This window comes from Podarcis muralis, chromosome 2 (genome assembly GCF_964188315.1).
Source record: "Podarcis muralis chromosome 2, rPodMur119.hap1.1, whole genome shotgun sequence".
Taxonomy (NCBI): Eukaryota; Metazoa; Chordata; class Lepidosauria; order Squamata; family Lacertidae; genus Podarcis; species Podarcis muralis.
Window position 1 is genome coordinate 82556606 of NC_135656.1, and position 18850 is coordinate 82575455.

The 18850-nt window shown below is 40.6% G+C and overlaps 1 protein-coding gene across 20 annotated transcripts in view; it reads left to right on the forward strand.

Annotated features, from left to right (window-relative positions):
• The window catches only part of SLMAP (sarcolemma associated protein), a 93837-nt gene extending 81260 nt beyond the window's left edge, over positions 1–12577 (forward strand). For 11 of the 20 annotated variants that reach the window (XM_028719120.2, XM_028719119.2, XM_028719121.2 and 8 more), the window contains 3 exons: positions 641–812; positions 5359–5493; positions 10676–12577. In XM_028719120.2, coding sequence (XP_028574953.2) covers positions 641–812; positions 5359–5493; positions 10676–10765 — 397 coding nt within the window. In that variant the 3' untranslated portion in view covers positions 10766–12577. Of the gene's footprint in view, positions 1–640; positions 813–5358; positions 5494–9481; positions 9572–10675 lie in introns of all 20 variants that reach the window. The other 9 variants (XM_028719122.2, XM_028719124.2, XM_028719135.2 and 6 more) reach the window with 1 other exon arrangement.
• Positions 12578–18850: the final 6273 nt, after the last annotated feature.

Here is an 18850-nt window from a genome sequence, read left to right on the forward strand (position 1 = left end):
GAAGCCACAAGGAAGAAACCGAAAGCTTCCACTTCCATTTTAGATTACTCACAAATTAATATGTAATCTAAACCGTAAAGTGTCATTAATCTTCACTGTAGCTAATTGAAACAACTCAGCTTCATGAATTGTGGTCTAAAGTTGATTTGATTCAACTAACCATACTTAATATTAATCAGTTTGTCCAGATTCAGAAGGGCATTAAAATGTGTCTAATCTAAAACAGGAGCAGAACCTTCCGGATTCTTCCATATGGTAGTACTAGAGGAGCGGGGGGTGCATGAATCTGAGGCTCACTACAATTCATTCTCATAACACTAAACTATGGTTTAGCATAATGTCCAAAGCATTCCATTATCTATATTTTTATTTTGGTGGTGTGTCAATTAAAAAACATTTATTTTTCCTTCTTGAAACTTGAAGCTTGAAACTTCATTGTGCATTTGTTATGGAACTTTGTATGCTGTATGCCAGAGCACCAGTACTGTGTTCAGTTATAGGGATACTGTGGGTGCATAGTGCGGCACATGTTATAAAGTGCTTGATTCTGAGGAGAGGAAATAGATGACATGTTGATTAAAAGTATATGTTTCTAAACATGTAGTATTCCTTTGGGGTTTGCCCTTCTTTTCTTTCACAGCTCTCAACAGCAGAGTTTAGCGCTTAACAGTGACCTGAGTGTTCTTGAGCTGACTCGAAAGGAGCTTGAAAATAAAATGGGGTCTTTGAAAGAGCAACATCAGCGAGATGCAGCTAGTCTAAAAACCCTTCTTAATGAAGCAGAGAATCAAGCTAAGGATGCTCAAAATGAGGTAGATATCAATAAATTCAAGTTCGTCTTTATCACTGCTTTGTATGTCTGAAAACAATTGTTCTGGATTCCATCCACCCTGTGGGGACCCTGACTGTCGTTCTCTCCTGCCCCGTCAACAGCATTCTCCCCTTAGCTGCATTTGGATGTAACACGAAGCTACAGTTTAGCTCTGGGTTCCTTCTCCCCTGTTCCTGCTGCAAGGAAGGGACAGAAAGTTTTTGCATCCATTTTGATTATTCGTAGTAACTCATTTCGCCCAAATTAAGAACTGTGGTTAGTGTGAACTGGTCTGGGTATACAAGCCAAGGTATACACCATGGTTTTAAGTTGGGCTTCCCTAAACCATAGTTACACTAACCACAACGCAGACGTAACGCTAACTGTGGTGAGCTGGAAATGGAAGCAAAAGCCTCCATTCGCCTCCTTGTGGCTGTGCCAGGGGAGAAGAGGGAAGTGGGGAGCATGCAAGCCCTGCAGCTCATGCAGGTATGAACAAGGCCTTTGGGAGACAGACAGATTTTGGAACTAAAGAGATTTGAAAAGCAATGGGGCAGGAGTTGCCATTAGTGGGTGTGGATGGGGAATAGATAACCCAGCTGAGTTGATGTGAAATAATTCTGTATGCATTGTCTCTCAAAACTGTCTGAGTTAAGCATACTCTTCTGCTTGTTGAAATGTACTCCAATTATTTTCTTTTCTTTTTTAAAAAAAGGTTTGTTAATGCTTATTCACTTGTCTTTTTATGATCTTTCTATCTAATCAATCCTGCCCTTCAGCAACAAAAGGCTCCTAGAGTTGCTTACAACTCTCTACAAACTGGACCGACCCTGCCTTCAGATGTTAAGATGTTTCTCCTTCTGTTAGGGCAAATATGAAGATGCAGCTGTGAACCTAATTAGGGCTAAAGCTGTAAAGTGCTCATTGAGTTCAGTTCCTACAGTTACTTCATGAGATGATTTTTGCCCTTTCAGTTTCATATGAGAAGTGTCCACATTGATGATGTTTTATATTTACAGCATCAGGTTAAAGATTTGAGAATTGCCTGGTAGTGGTTGATGCCCTGTGTGGCAAAATCCATAATAAAAATGGCACACAGTTCACCTCACGATAACTGTGCCACATTCAAAATGAACCTGGGTACTGAGCCTCCTTCCGTTTCCAACTTTTGTAGAGAGTGAGTAGAGGAAAGTAGGAACGAATACATATTATTCCTTTATTCTCTGCACTGAAGTGCTTAGGCGCATTAGATCCTGAGGGAGGCTTTGAACTTGGGAAATTCAGCTTTCTGTAGAGATTAAAGCGTTTAGATTGGTTTTGTAGTCAAGGCAATCATTTCCCTTAACAACTAGGAATGCACATCTATTAAGGTTAGTGGGGGTTTTTGGTAGCATTTGAGCTTGCTAGAAAGCGCATAAAGTAAGCATTAAAAGCCTTCCAGAAAGTGCCTCATGCACAGACAATGGAGGTGATGAACCTTCAGTAGCTGTTTTGTTTCTTCATTAACATTACTAGGAAAGCATTGGTTGACCATTTCCATTGCACTTTTCGATCCCTTCCCTTGTTATCATTTCAGTTGCCATCTGAACGCCATTTTCATATTTATTTTGTAGTTGGGACTAATGGGACTGTATATTTTGCCAACATTTTGGCTTTCAAAATTCACTAATACAGTGGTGTTACTTAGTTGTAGTGGACACTATTTATGCTTTTGCAGAGAAAACTTTTGTTTCTACAGGGAATTCAGAACACTCTGTTTGTCTGCTTTTTAAACCTGAGGGGTGTGGGTGGGTGTGCTATAATATATAATATGATCCATAATTTGGGGCCTTAGCACTACAATGAACTGTGGTGGATTTCACATACTTGCCATAAGGTTTCTTTAAAATGGGATTCTATACTGCTCTGGGTAAATATGTTTTTGGCCACTGGAAAGAGAAATGCCTTTCCTGGTAGGAGGTTTTGGTCTCTTGGGTTACATTTTGATGGAGAAGCTTGATTCCAAATTGTGTAGTACTTTATAAAGAAAACTACAGAACTTTGTGACATAAAAGACTTGTCTGAGTAGACCCACAAAAATTAACAAACCTAGGTTAATATTAGGCCTACTCAGGGTAAACCCAGTGAAGTTGATGGATAAGACTAATTTAAGTTCATTAATTTTAACATGCTCTGGTCCATGGGGTCATGAAGAGTCGGACACGACTAAACGACTAAACAACAACAAATTTTAACATGTCTACCCTGAGTAGGACTTAGTTGGGAACAGCCCTAAGCTTTTTTTTTTTTTTAAGTGTGACATTCTCTTTCCATAGATGGAAAACTTAACTCCTGCCCATGACACTGTTCCTCTCTGATCTTCTCTTACTATGCTTATGGTCCTTAAAGGTAGACAGCTGTACTGAATTTGCTGATCTGCAAACTTTCTCTTACTTTTGAAAAAATGTTGAAAACAAATAGTAAACACCTAACAGGCTTTCAGTCTGATTAAAGTTTTGCAGATGGTGGAATTGATTTTGTGCCATATTTAAATTTACAACACAAGGCAGTTTATAAAACTCCCGATAAATCATTAAAAGAGTTTGGGGACTGGGGAAAGGAAGTGCATTGTTACTTACTTTGTGGCCATTCAGTGCATGCCATTCCCACAAGCCACAAATCCCAAAGCAGAGCCTGTGCTGGTCAGCTGCCCATCTGCATGGAAAAAAGGTGTGTTTATCCAAGGACTGAATGTTGAGCTAATGTGTGATACATGACCTAAGATGTGATGTTCGTGTAGCTACTGACCCACACTCCCATACTTCTTTTTCTGTTCCTGAGACAGAAACAGTCTAACTCATCCTAACTTGTTTTTTGTAGTTGGTTGTAGACTTAGGGTTAGTGGCACATCAGTAAAGCAGGGCTGGGCAACCTTCTTGGCTCCATGGGCCAAATGTGTGGACCAAATTTGACTTGTGGGTGGGCCCATACCCTGCCAATTACATAATGCCATTATATCACATCACATGATTGGCAGATGGGCACCTCTGCCCACCTCTCAAAATCCTTTGCATGGGGTTTCCAAGTGCCCAACTACCACCTGGGAAGCTGCAGCATCTTCAAAACATCTAGAGTCTCAAATGGAAGTTGGGGGTCTTTTAAAGCTCTCTTTGAAGCATCCCCATATGCTTCCTTTAAGGGGGGGGGGTGGAGAGAAGAAGCTCCTCTTCCCTGCTGGCACCTGCATGCCTGTTTGCTTGAAGGGAAAACACTGAGCTGCTTCAAAGAATGCTTTTGCAAAGGGCTTTACCATCAGCTGATCAAATCTTGCTGCCTTGGCTGTGCAATCCTGTTTCCAGTTGGGAGCAGGTTGTGCAGCCAATGCAGGGTTAAATTCTCTTGCCTGTTGGCTGACACCACCAGTGACATCAGCTGATGGACAGGTGGGAGTAGTTTGGAGAGGATAGCCTCACAGATCAAAACTGGCCCGTGGGCCACCGGTTCACCATTCTGACAATATTATTTTGTAATACAATGGTGGTAATTTATCTGGAATAAGTTATAAACTTTTTCAGGTGAGCTGAAAAGCATCAGCTGGGAAAATGGTATTAATTGTCTCACTGGTTGTCTTCAGTTTTTTCTTTGAGTCAAAAATGTTGGGAGTGGCTGTATTTTTATCAAATTAGGCATGAGGTTTTCTCTGCTGGAAAGAATTTGGATGACATTTCTGGAAGGATGTCTAATAAAATGGAAAGACATGCAGCTTTTGATCTAGATGTGTTGCACCATTTCTAAAGCCACATCCCAAAAGGAAATGCATTTAAACCAAATGACATGTGTTACAGTCTAGAATTTTCAGCAGAAAAGCATCATGAACAGCTAGATTTTATCTTTAGGGAATTTGAATTGTGTCTCACATCTTGCTGTTATTAATTTCAAGCAATGTGAGAATTATTGTATAAAAAGCTTTAATCTAGATAAATGAATATTTTCTAGCATGGAATAACTTGTGAAGTACAAAATTAAACTTGAAACAAAGGTTTATATAGAGAGTTGTAAGTATGTAGTGGAAAGGAGCAAAACTGTAATACAGGCACCATGCATAAAGAAAACATGACATGAAGGATTTGTATTGTGCTTTGACACTTTTCCTCTCACTTTTTAGCAAACAGCAACAAAACACCAGTGATAACAAGATAAACCTTATTCTAAAGTTACTGGGGGGTTGTGGTGGTTATTGAGGGAATTAAATGAGGAGAGGAGAAAACCATGACAGCCAACTTGAGCTCCTTGGAAGAAAAGGGTGACTATAAATGCAATCAATCAATCAATCAATCAATCAATCAATCAATCGGTCTTAGTACAGTGGAATGAACACGGACCATTTTACTTTTTCCTGAACTTGATTCCAGTAAAGCAAAAACTAAATTGCCGCCCTTCCCAAAACATACATATTAATATCCATGCAATATTTTATTGAAAAGCATAGACACATCTCCCAAAGCTACTTTAACCTCTTAAATCTAGTTTAAATGGGTCTGTAGTATATGTGTTTTCTTTGCCTTTAGTATGAAAAGACACAGACCATACTCTCAGAGCTGAAGTCGAAGTTTGAAATCACTGAGCAGGAAAAGCAATCAATCACAGATGAACTCAAACAGTGTAAAGACAACCTGAAGCTGCTACAAGAAAAAGGAAATCATGTAAGTCTGTATAACACGTGTGCCAGGTTTTTGTTATTTTATTTCCACCGCGAGATTACTAGCCATGCCTGATGAAGGTTTGGAAAAAGCATTTTGCGAAGTTGCAGGAATTTCATGAAATCAGTGGCCCATAAACTTCTCCGGCCCAATACAATCTAATGGAGCAACTCTAATATTGGGGGTGGGATGCTACATCCCATAGGGGAAAACTGACATGGAAATACTTTCCCCATTCAGATTTGAATGTGAAGGGGAGAATAATTCTGAGGCTTTATTGAGTCCCAAAGTTCTTTTCTGAGCCTGGATCTGAAGAGTCATTTCCTCCTTTGAAATATTCAACCCTTACAAAACTAGCAATTTGGCCAGTGGAGATATTCCATTACCCATAATTATTCAAGCATCTTGCTTCAGAAAACCTTTGTTAATCAGGGCAAGATATCTAACACAAAATGAAGCAGAGACTGAGAGAACAGCATTTTTCATCCACCAGCCATACTTCGGCGAATGCCTTCTTGAATGACAGTTTCTCAGGCGAATAAAGGAGTGTCATTCAGACTTCTGTTGACTTTGAGGGGAGCAGAGCTTAGATCTACATAGTATTCTCTACAGAATGATTTTTAAATAAAATTATCCTAATATAACCCAATCTAAAGGATCTTGATTATCATAACCCAATCTGCTATAACAGATCAGTGATATGTGAAGTCTTTCCACTGCAACAGTTACAGAATCAACCTCATTGTTGTTGCTTGCTATGGGCCTGAGTATATCTAGTAGAACTATAGGGAAAGAACTCGGATGCCCTGTTAATCTGCAGTTTGATGAATATTTCTTGGTAGCAGTGCTTATTGTCTTTTTAGTAAAATGCATTCTTAAATCAACTTAAATATTTATATTTTTAAAAGTTCTATAAAGGCACCTGAGAATACATTAAAGACCAATAGAATACAATAAGTGTATCAACAGCTAAAAGAAACTTCATCTGCTACCTTCATCTTCCACTTTTGTCTTAAAACGTTTTCATGTGTAGAGGAATAAATGTGAAAAATATTGTGCTGATATGTTGGAATGCAGAATCTGAATAGAGTTAGTCTCTTACTCATGGATTTTCACCACAGCATCAACATGAATTTTACTTCAGTAATAAACATGTTTTGCCTGATTCAGTCAAATGAGAAGATTGAGTGGGTGTGAACATTCCAAATAATGTTCTGTTGCTGGGAGATTCCAGAACATTCTGATGGCAGCTCTTGCTCACCCTTTTTGAGTAGAAAAATATCTATCCAACTTGGCAATATACAAAGGCTTTGAAATAATAATAAAACAGTACTGACTGCCCTATTCCCTAATCACTAAATTATTAGAAATAGGGACTGAGAAGAGTTATGTATGCAGGTGGTTGGTGATTCAGATACGGGTTGAGTGAGGAGTTGACATTCTTTTACTTTACTGGAGAACCTCACACCCAGATGGATTTACTGTTATTTTTAAACCTTGCAGGTTGACAAAGGTGTTCTCCTGTTAGTTTCCCCTTGAGATGTTTTATTACTTATTAAATTTATACACTGTCCTTCATCCTAAGATCACAGGGCGATTCACAGCAAAAAGAGAAAGAAAGAAAGAAAGAAAGAAAGAAAGAAAGAAAGAAAGAAAGAAAGAAAAGGAAAACAAAATACCATATTTTTTGCTCTATAAGACTCACTTTTTTGCTCCTAAAAAGTAAGGGGAAATGTGTGCGCGTCTTATGGAGCAAATGCAGGCTGCGCAGCTATCCCAGAAGCCAGAACAGCAAGAGGGATTGCTGCTTTCACTGCGCAGCGATCCCTCTTGCTGTTCTGGCTTCTGAGATTCAGAATATTTTTTTTCTTGTTTTCCTCCTCCAAAAACTAGGTGCGTCTTGTGGTCTGTTGCGTCTTATAGAGCGAAAAATACGGTACATATTATAACAACAACAAAAACCAATAATCATCCTCCCACAGACACATTTAAAAGGGAATCGTTTGTTTTATCAGCCAAAGGCCTGATTATAGAGGAACATTTTGTCTCGTGCCTAAAGGTATGTAGTGAAGGCACCAGGTGGGCCTCCTTGGGGAGAGCATTCCACAAACGGAAGCCACCACAGAAAAGACTCATTCTTATGTTGCCACCCTCTGGACCTCTCACGGAGGAGGCACACAAAGAAGGGCCTCAGAAAATTATCTCAGGGCCTGAATTGGTTCATATGGGGAGAGGTGGTCCTTGAGGTATTGCGGTCCAGAGTTCTTTAAGGCTTCATAGGTCAAAACCAGCACTTGTTTTTGTTTTTGCTATGCTGCCCCCTTTCCGCTTCATAGGCCATCTTTCTTTTCTTTTTTATTTCCCTCACTACTTCTTTTCTTTTTTTTTTTCTTGGCAAGCAAGCGAGTTTGATGTATTGGCTTCAAAGTGTAGTAATATTATATCAATAAAATAATTAAAAGCAAAAAAACAACAACAAACCCAGCACTTTGAATTGGGCCTGGATGTGCTCTCTAAAGCTGAAGTAAGAAACCCTTTTTTGGGATCGAGGGCTGTCTTACCCTGGAGGAAATTTGAATTTCTATAAATAAGCTTGTTTTATGTTGATCCCGATAGGGGAAATAATAGTTTCCATAAAATAAACCATAAGAAAATACTGTGCTTCCAACAGTCCCTAATACTAAAATTCTAGCATATGGAAAACCTTCCTGTCGCACTCTCCTTAGGCAAGGGGTTGAACAGCAGGGTCTCCACCTTGTCTTTTTCATAAGATTTGGATGGACCATATACGGAGAGATAGCCAGGTGTTCCCTATTTTGCATCCTATGGACACTGTAACATTCATTCTCTGCTGACAAGAGATAGGTTGCAGTGCATATTGAATCACTTCTTGCACTGCCTGTGATTCTGAACACCATGTGCTCAGGGGCTTCCCATTTTAGTAACTGAGAAAGAGACACCCCACTGTGCTCATCATGCATTTTCCTCATTTACCTCAGGCCTAGGTGTGTCAGAGCTCATGATGAAGTTGCCGTATCATAAACAGCAGAGTGTTTGGGGGATTTGACTGCTAAAACTCATTAGCCCCAAGTCACATTGAGTAGTTATTTCTTGTTTTGGAATCTGCTTCAGGTGAACAAGTTCTCGAGGGGTTTGGGACCCAGTGACCATTGTACAGGAAGCTAATGTGAATGTACTTGTGACATATCGGGGCACACAGCACTGAAAGTTGCTCTTTCGCCTATGGAAATGTGATCTGCGTGGCCTGATGTTTGGTCCACAAAAGGGTCTCATCAAAGCCCTGATTATACAAGAAGGCATCCTCATTTGTGAAGAACTTATATGCGGAGAAAACCCCAAAAAGATTTATGTGTTCTTCACAAGTGAAAGCACTTGCCTTTTAGTATACATTTTTTCCCTGTATGTAGGCGATACCAGGATAGGAAGAGCTTTTTATGAAGCGTCCAGCATAAAATAATTTTTTCTACAGAGTTTGCATTCTGTTAAAAATGCAACTCTGATGCAGATGGAAAAGGGAAAGATGGATTTTGTTTTTTGAACAAGGTAATTTTAAATGGCTGTGTATCCAGATGGATTAAAATCCTGATTGGTATTTGAAGCTCCTGAATATTCTGTTGAATATGATTTGAAAATCTAGAATTACATAAAGCACAATTGCACTCTGTCTTCTAGGGAACCCTCCTGAAATGCAGTAAGGGTTTAAGGTTTATTTTGCCCTAAAATATTACATTCTGTAAGATTAAAAAGAGCTTCCTTAAGAGAAGAAATGCTTTGTTGTTCAATATCCATGTTTACTTTGTACAGTGGTGTACTAACTTTGTATACCAGACTAGCTGTGTCTTCTTGTTAGATGTCTTTAGTGTTTCAGTTGAAACAAAACTTGATCTTTGAGCTCTCCCCCTATCTAAATCATCTATTTGATTATTTTATAGCAGAAAAATGATTTTAATATCCCTTCCCTTCCCTTTAGCCTTCCATATTACCACCCGTCCCAGCCGTATTCATCGGCCTAATCCTGGCTTTCCTGTTTTGGTGTTACAACCCATTGTGGTAGAGAAAGGTACTACAAGCACTATTCAGTCCATGTATGTTCGTCCCTCTCACCTGTTTGTGCCATTTTTGTAAGATAGTGCATGGTGAAAAACAGGTATTGGTTTACCTGATGCAAATCCTTCATTTAATAAGTCATTGTGTGTGGTATTGGCAAACCAAAAAACAAACAAACTAATCATTTAACATCTGTCTTGTTTTCCTTGTGCTAGTGCTAACAGTGTCCTGTTGTAACCTACTTGTTTCTGACTGTTCTTCTTCTAACACACATTTGTCTTTTGTAAAATGCCACAGAGTTAGGGCCTGGAAGAAAACCTAACTGCTTAATGAGACTAAACAAATGAGGAGTTTGCATATTTGAATCTGGTCCCTTATTTCCTTTTTACCCTCCACTAATTCAGAAATTTCTCTCTGGATTTGAATGCCTTTCACTTTTCTCACTGTTGTGGTGAAGAAGATGCTGGGTGGGTGGGGAATGAATGGACAAGGTGTGGGCAACAGGTGGTGGTTTTGCATTTCCAGTTCTTGCAGTGATGGATACTACCTTCCCAAATGCATTCTGTAAGACTTACCACCCTCCGTGTGGAATTATATTCTTCAGAATGGTCATAATTTAAGGTGGGATGAAGAATATACACGTTAAGATCAACACTGCCACATTTCAGAACTGCTTTAAACCTAGGCAAGAAAAGTTTAATGTGTTGTTAATTGTTAACTGATGAACTTCTGCTGATGCTTTGTACAATGTTCTGGAGGAGGTCTAACAGCTTATAATTTGGCATGGCATGCATTTATCTTGGCACAAGCATCAAATGCAGTTATCAGATTAAAAAATTCAGAAAGGTTCAATAGGAAGCATTCAGTTAAGGGATGAATTTATGCATCTGCTAAAGCTAATGATGTCACTTCATGGAGACTTAACATCCATTGAAATTCCTTCACTTAGATGAACTTTGTTTAACCCCTTGATGCCCAGTAAAAAAAAAAAATCAAAACCACGAACAGATGGGAAAACCTTCTAGGGACTTCCAGGAACTTGAAGGGGTTAACTAATTAGTGTCCACTGAAACAAATGAGATGTTGATTATTTTCCTTTTTTTCTCTCCCTACACAGAGACAATGGCCTTGGATGCCTGTGATGGCAGCTTTGGTAGCTGTGACAGCCATGGTGCTGTACCCAGGCCTAACCAGAGCTTCTCCATGAGAACTGTTGTTGAATCCATACACCGTCCTCCCTTTAGAAGCTGGCATCATTCACATACTGGGGGAAAGACAGATTCATCATGTTCCTTTTTTTTACCTCTTAGTACCGCAGAGTTTGGCTTCAGAGCAGCAGTAGGGCCATTGCTTTAAACTGTACAAAATGTATCTGTCTATAAAGAGGGAATAAAATTATGACTTCATTCTGTCGTGAGCAATATTGTTGCTCACAACTTCATGTAATTCTTAAGATAGTATGTTGGAGTTCTAAATACTGTTATGGTGGCCTAAAGTAGGCTTCTTGGTACCAAATTATTTATGATGGTTAGGTGTGTGGATATTTTACTTAAGAATCTGATTGCCAGATTGAAAGCAATGCGTTTCTCGCCCCACCCCCTCCCCAATTTGGACACCCATGCCAAATATCCTTTAATACTTGGAAGCAGATGCAGTGTGCTCAGTGCCTTTCAGTTTGACTTTATTTGTACATGAACATACCATTATTATTTTTTACTTGCTGTGAGTCACTGAGCTATTGGGAACAATTTTATTTTTTCCAAGTCTTCTGACAGAAACAAGTATTTTTCTTCAGTAAAGGTCCTATTTTATTGATGACTTGGGAACTGGTATAATTCATTGTCAGCCTTAAAGAGCTCTAGAAGAAACTGAACGGACATCATCGGTCTAGAATGTTTTTGTGTGCAGGTGTGTGCATGTGTGTGCCTGAGTGAACTAAGGTTTTTCTGGGAGCAAAATCTTGATTTTTCTGATGGACATAGTGCAGTGATCCAATTTTTAGTTTGAATGTAATTTATTAAATCTCATGTATATAGACACTATAAAGCGCAACATATTTTCGCACATATCACATTATAGAAATGATTTTTCCAGTCACTTATTATCAAAACCAAGCTGGGGAAGTAATATTTGTCTCTTTAAACTGTGTTTTCATTGGCATAATTTCATTATTATGTGAAGTGCTCAAGTGCTTCTATTGTTAGGGGAAGGAAGAAGACAAAATCTGAAATGGGCAATCCTTCTGGAAGGTAGAATAATCTAATTGGTCCTCTATGCAACAACTTAAGATGAAAGAATGTGCTATCAATGATTAGCAGCTTTATGTCACACTTTCTATGGCCTTAATATTAATGTTTCCAGTAAGCATTGACTTGCGAATAGGGGTATGTAATTAAAACCTGAATAAAGTGCTAGCTTGCACTGCTCAACAGCTCTGTCAATTAAGGTCTGTATTAATATAAAAAGAATGGCACAGTGAAATGTTTCAGCTGATTCATAGGAAGACTTTTCTCAGCAAAAAAATTAGTTGGTTCAAAGGATTTAATGGCAATCAGCAGATCTAGTTAAATATTTAAATAGAGTTTTTAGTTAATAATTTGCCTTTGAGGTGTTGAGGGTCACTTTACTTTAAAGGTTCTGTCTTAAACTATTTGGGATTTGTTAATGGGAGGATCATTTAGAATTAAGGGAATGTTAGTCCACAGACTCTTAGAAAATGTTGTTTTTGTTCATTTCATTCTTTTCATTTGCAGGAAACTGTAACACCCACCCAAACACCCACCCACACGCACACACACATGCCAGTGGTACTCAGTACCTCTTGTATATAGGTTATTGCAAATATTATTCTGAAAATGCTTAACTTCAGAATTACATTTTTAAAAGTAAATAATTGTTTTAAATCTATTTTGTAAAGATATAAAAAAAACAATAGAATTTCTGGAGTACAGATTGAACTATTTGCACTAACACACATGATGTGCATGATTTAATAAAATAACTTTACTCTCCCTATAAATGTTTGTGTTGAATCTCATTTGACATCCATAGAATTTTGATAAGTTTGTTGTGCACTAGAGAATGATGAAATCCTTTTATGAGCAATGATCACATTATATCTGGTAGCCGTGAATATGAAAAATGCATTATCCTTTGCTGCATTAGCTTAATGCCTGTTTCTAAGATTGACAATAAATTCTTCTGGTGGGGTATACATACAGATTACTGGCATATCACAAAGTCGTGAGGTTGCATCAGCATCACAACAGTGTTTTGTTGACATTATAGTTATTTGATGCTGGTATCCACTGTCCTTGTCCTTCTGTAGCCCTAAGCAACAGGCAACTTTATATGGTTACAAAGACGGTACAAACATGGCAGCCCTGTATCGAGTCTTCTACCATCTCCCCATCTCCAGTCTGCCATGACTCGTACAACTTACCCCATGCCCTGATGCTATTACAGTGTGTATTTCACCACATCACACCTATCTGTAGATATGCTTGTATGAGCTAATATTGAGGCAAAGCTGTGTTAGGCATAACACCTTGTTCATCCAGTTTCTGCAGTTGTATTTGCACTTTTAAGCACACACAACTTCACTCAGATTGTTAAGCAGTCTTCTGAACAAGTATGGAAGCTGGAATACACCATCTTAATAAAAGACTATATGGAACTTATATACACCTTTTGGGTGTTTCTGAAAATAGAGTTTGAGAGGCTGTTCTTGCAATTCTCTTTGCAAATGTACACTGAAAAAAGCAAGAATTTCCAGAAGCTTTAAAAAAAGGATGTAGACACTGAAACTGTCCTGAATTGCAGTTGCTCTTTGGATGGTATTCTGTTGGACCACAGTGTTTTTGAATAACCTGGGATTGAGTTTCTGTTGCATTGCCGAGTTAACTACAGATAAATTGGTGTGACCTACAATGATACAAGGGACGCGGGTGGCGCTGTGGGTAAAAGCCTCAGTGCCTAGGGCTTGCCGATCGAAAGGTCGGCGGTTCGAATCCCCGCGGCGGGGTGCGCTCCCGTTGTTCGGTCCCAGCGCCTGCCAACCTAGCAGTTCGAAAGTACCCCCAGGTGCAAGTAGATAATAGGGACCGCTTACTAGCGGGAAGGTAAACAGCGTTTCCGTGTGCGGCTCTGGCTTGCCAGAGCAGCGATGTCGTGCTGGCCACGTGACCCGGAAGTGTCTTCGGACAGCGCTGGCCCCCGGCCTATAGAGTGAGATGGGCGCACAACCCTAGAGTCTGGCAAGACTGGCCCATACGGGCAGGGGTACCTTTACCTTTACCTTTACAATGATACAAAGGACTGCCCCCCAAAATTGAATGCTTCTATTTATTCAGGATTTCTTTTACAATTCGGCCAAAATACTGGTGCTTATGTTCAAAGGCTTGATTCATCAGCATGTATGTAAGAGGGAACCTTGTGAATAAGTAGGACCACAGTATCATTCTTGCTCATCTTGTTTCTCATTCAAGACTGTCCCTGGATTAAGTTTGTGTGTTTATCATTCCCTGAGATAATACGGCTCCAACCAGCTCTGTAGCAAGATCTGTTTTGTATTAATGACATCTCAAATTGTATTCAGCTTAATTAAAACAAAACAGAACAAAACACTGAGCCATCTGAAGACCTTTGATCAAAATTGTGATATTGAAATAGCCCTTTTGTTTTTCTTAGCCACAGAGCAATCTCATTTGTGATATAGAAGACATCCACAAATGTTGAGACAATCAGACACCTGCACAAAATGGGAGCCTTGGGTGGCAATGATATGGGGAAAGGGGGAGTGGGAGAGGGACCCAGTGGATTTCTGTAACTAGGGTTGCACATCCCTATATTGACTTGCCCCTTTTCTCTGCATCTTCAGCCTTTATTAGTCAAAAACGGAATACATAAAAGTGAACAACTAATGAGAGAGCATGCAATATTAATTGTTAAGAGAATTTAACTCCTGAAGAGGGTTGCAGTCTGCCGAATATTGGGGTGGGGTTGTACCCTGTTTTCCTTCCCTCTGTATGTGTGTGTAGGCTCAGTTGTAATCAGGGCTTTTTTTCTACCGGAAATCGCCAGAACTCAGTTCTGGCACCTCAGATGGGCACCGTTGCCATTATTAGAGAACAAGGGAGGCGTTCATGGTAAGTTCCAGCACTACTTTTTCTAGAGAAATGGGTAAAGGTAAAGGGACCCCTGACTGTTAGGTCCAGTCACAGACAACTCTGGGGTTGCGGCATTCATCTTGCTTTATTGGCCGAGGGAGCCAGCGTACAGCTTCCGGGTCATGTGGCCAGCATGACTAAGCCGCTTCTGGTGAACCAGAGCAGCGCACGGAAACGCCGTTTACCTTCCTGCCGGAGCGGTACCTATTTATCTACTTGCACTTTGACGTGCTTTTGAACTGCTAGGTTGGCAGGAGCAGGGACCGAGCAACGGGAGCTCACCCCATCGCGGGGATTCGAACCGCCAACCTTCTGATTGGCAAGTCCTAGGCTCTGTGGTTTAACCCACAGGGCCACCCACGTCCCCTTAGAGAAATAGAACTGGTTGTAATCAACCGTCGTCATGTATTCCTGTCTGATAGTTTTTGATCTCACACATTTTTGGGCACTGTGCTCTTGCATGAGAGCATGGTCTCTGAAAACAGGAAGTCCTGGTCAATTGACAGGTATGTGCCATGGACCCCCTGGGTGGGTTACCAATTGGGAACCACTGGCTTATAGGATAGCACCTGGCATAACATTGGTGTTATATAAATGCTCAATAGTAATAATCCTACTATAAAATACTTGTACAAAAATATATGTTACAATGAGTCAGTGTATCAATTCCCCTGATATCTTTCGGAATTTTTTTATATATAAAATGCAAATACTATCACATCATACTTGCTGCATTCTTGAGAATGGTCCAGTGTTAACATGACCATTTGCAGAGGTGCTAATGTTTTCGTTGCTGAAACTTCAGATTCTGCTAGTTGGGCTCATTCACTTTGTCACAGTGGTCATCATATTCACCTCATTTTCATTTTCATTCACACAGTTCAGTTAATCTTTTTTCCCTGCATGCTGGCATAAGGGTTTCTGGAAGGAGTTGCTCCTTTAAAAGAAAGAACTGGCAAATACTAGAGAAGACACTTGAATTAGTCATCTTAAATTCATATCCTTTCCTTCTTTGATCATGAAAGCCAAGCAGTGCAACACACAAGGATGGATGGCTGCTTGTATTGAAATTTGTATTTTGTGTGAAATCGTCCGGTAGCCGTGCTTCAAAGCTGAGATTCTACCCCTTCTGAGCAAAATCTGAGGCAAGTGAGGCTACATAGGAACGAGAAGGATTCTTTCCTGTTGGTTATATTTGAAGTGCTATGAGGTATAGTGGTGGGACTCTTGCTTATTTCTGATGGTCTCAGGTGAGTTGAAACACACCGCCAAAACCAACAGCACTTGCCTTTCATCACATAAGCTGCCAGCACTTTCTGTTATGTCTTGGTTTATATCTGTAGTATCCTGAACTTCCCCCAGCTCTGCACATCAGAAGATGAAATTGCTCCTTCTTGTTTGTGAGGGAAGTGCACAAACTATCTTCAAGAGTGTTGGGGATCAGCGTTCTGCAGAGAGGTACCCTTTGGCTGTTCCTCAGGAAGCCTTAAGGTGTTAACTTCCTTGAACTGGGTGCTTGGGCTGTAGGGCAGGCCTTCCTGTTAGTTAGGCAGAGTGAGGTAGCTGCGTCAGACATCAAATTCTGTGGGGTGGGCAGCAATGATGAGCTGTCAGAACAGCTGTGTGAGGCATGGCAGGCCCCTGCACCCCCTAAGCTAGCCTGCTGCCCTCAGTTGCAGTGGAAGATGCTGTTCCATCTCCAGTTGCCAGCCCAATGATGAACATGATTTAGATGCCACTTAATATACAAATACCTCAAAGGGGTTAAGGTAAAACAATGTAAAATATTCATAAAGCACCAGTAAAACCGAACCTGGAAAATGAATAAAAGTAACACTAATCAAATTATAAGGAAAAGCAAGTAGTTTAAAAAGAAACGGGTATGCCTGGGTAGAATTGGTTAAATGGAAACATATTTTTTTTGCAGGTACTGAAAGCAATTTAGCAAAGGTGCCTGCCTAATATTAATGGATAGGGAGTTTCAAACTGTAGGTTCTGCCATGCTGACGGACTGATTCCTTGCACCTGCGAAATGAACATTATTTACCTCTTGATCCACCCAAACAGCTTTACAGATTGCATTCCGCCTAGCGATCTCTGTATTGCAACCCATTCTGTTTTGAAGGTTGGCTTCATTTTTTCAGTATGCCTAGCACCTGCCGGTGAGAGGCAGAATGCAAATGTAATCCCTCTGTGGTCTCTCCTGAACAGAACAGCTGCTGGATAGCAGAACTAAAGCCAGGTAATTGCTCCCTGTCCCTGGAATCCTTGACAGAACGCCTTCAAACGGGTCAGCATCAGCCTGCTACTGGGACGCTCCAGTGACAGACGGGATATGTGCTGAGCGAGCTTTGAACTGTGTGGTGCTGGGCGACATCCTCTCGGCTTACTAACATATGAAAGGAGATATACCTGTCTGTTTGCAGACAAAAAGGCTAAGGGGATAAGAACATCACATGCATGCTTAATATTAACATTCTCTGTGCTGCTATTTTGGAGGTGTGTCAGCAGCTGCTCTCGTATATGAAAACCTGACCCCCAGTATTAAGCACTGAGAAGTGATGAGACCTTGGCAGGAGGAGAGAGGAATAGCAAATTCCAGGGAGGCTGCTTCATACATACCTACGAAACTTACTTAAAGCTGTGATTCGATCATGCACACTCTGAAGTAAGCTCCATTCAGTGTCATGGGACTTATTTCTAAGTATATATGCCTAGAATGGGTGCAAAGCAACAGCAATGGAAGAATGTAACTATTACAAGTCAGTTTTGCCTCTTCTCGTTTCATTGCATACTGCTGGCTGTAGCTTTACCTGCTGCTGGTTTAACTGTTTTAATTAAATGGTCACCCCCATTAAATAAGCCATATTACTTGCTTTTATTGCTAATGAATAAAATGGCAAGAGAGCCAGAGTCGTTATGGCCGGCCATGGGACTGTGTGTTGTCTCTCTCTGTGTTGAACACTGCCCATCTTGAAATACACCATGTGGAATTGTCTCATCTAACTGCTGGGTCAAGTTTTATTAGCAGATAGTATGTTTAAATATATAGAATGGTTCATATGCAGATTGAATAAAGCAACAGATCCAATCACTAGGTCTCCTTTTCTGCATCTCCCCAAAGGTTACTTGTATTACTGTAGGTTTAACCAGTGAATTGCTCGCCTGTAGAACAACTGCAGCTGCACTCTTAACCACACTTACTCAGAAGTGGGGAATTGGGGAGGCATCACCCTTTGTGGTCTTGCTAATGCAGTATTATCAAGCAGGGCAACTGTGGGTGGCCATCAACAATGTAATTAAAAGTGTGTTCATTCAGAGTCTATGCAGTACGACGCTTCCCTGTTTCAGCATTTCCTGATCCTTGCACTACATTGAGTACACTTCGGTGCAGGCCGGTAAGTTAGGCATTATTTAAATAATGGAGGCACACCACTAGGCTATGATTTGTAAGAGGTGATCATAAACTATTGTGTCTAAAAGCTCCACAGCGCAGAGACTTGCTCATCCACAGCATCTCTTAAATCCAGTGAATTGTTCAACTTGCAACATGGCCAAAGTCTTCACAGTGTTCTCTGCACAGCCAGATTCTAAGCAGCTGCCCCCACCATGCACTGAGTCTACCCTTAGGTCTGCTTCAGCTGGTACTGAAATCCTATTCCACTAGCTCATCTGTGGATGGAAGAAAGCAGACTGCAGCTGTTCTGCCAAAACAAAACAGAAGCTGGTCGGGCTTGTGCTCGATCCCCGCCTTGCACCTCAAAAGTGGCAGGGGGGCAGTGCTGTAATTGCCCCCTTGCCATGCTCGGGGCCATGGGAGGTGATGTCCCAGTGCAGCCAAGGATATCCTTGGACTCTGCTCTGAAGCCATCTCGCATACTTTGAGCCTTTGGCCTGGCCCAGGGCCAGCCCAAACACAGCCTGCTCATTATGCTTGGAGGCCTCTAGCTATTTTTGGATGTTCATGGCCCAGCTGGATTCTTGCCTGGATGCTTACAGCAGCATCCTTATTCTCAACCAATGTGAGGGACAGGCATTCTATCGTCACGTTGCCCAAAGACATTTTAGTGCCTAAAGTGAAAAACCCTGATTGTCCTCCCCACCCCCACAACCTACCCTGCGCC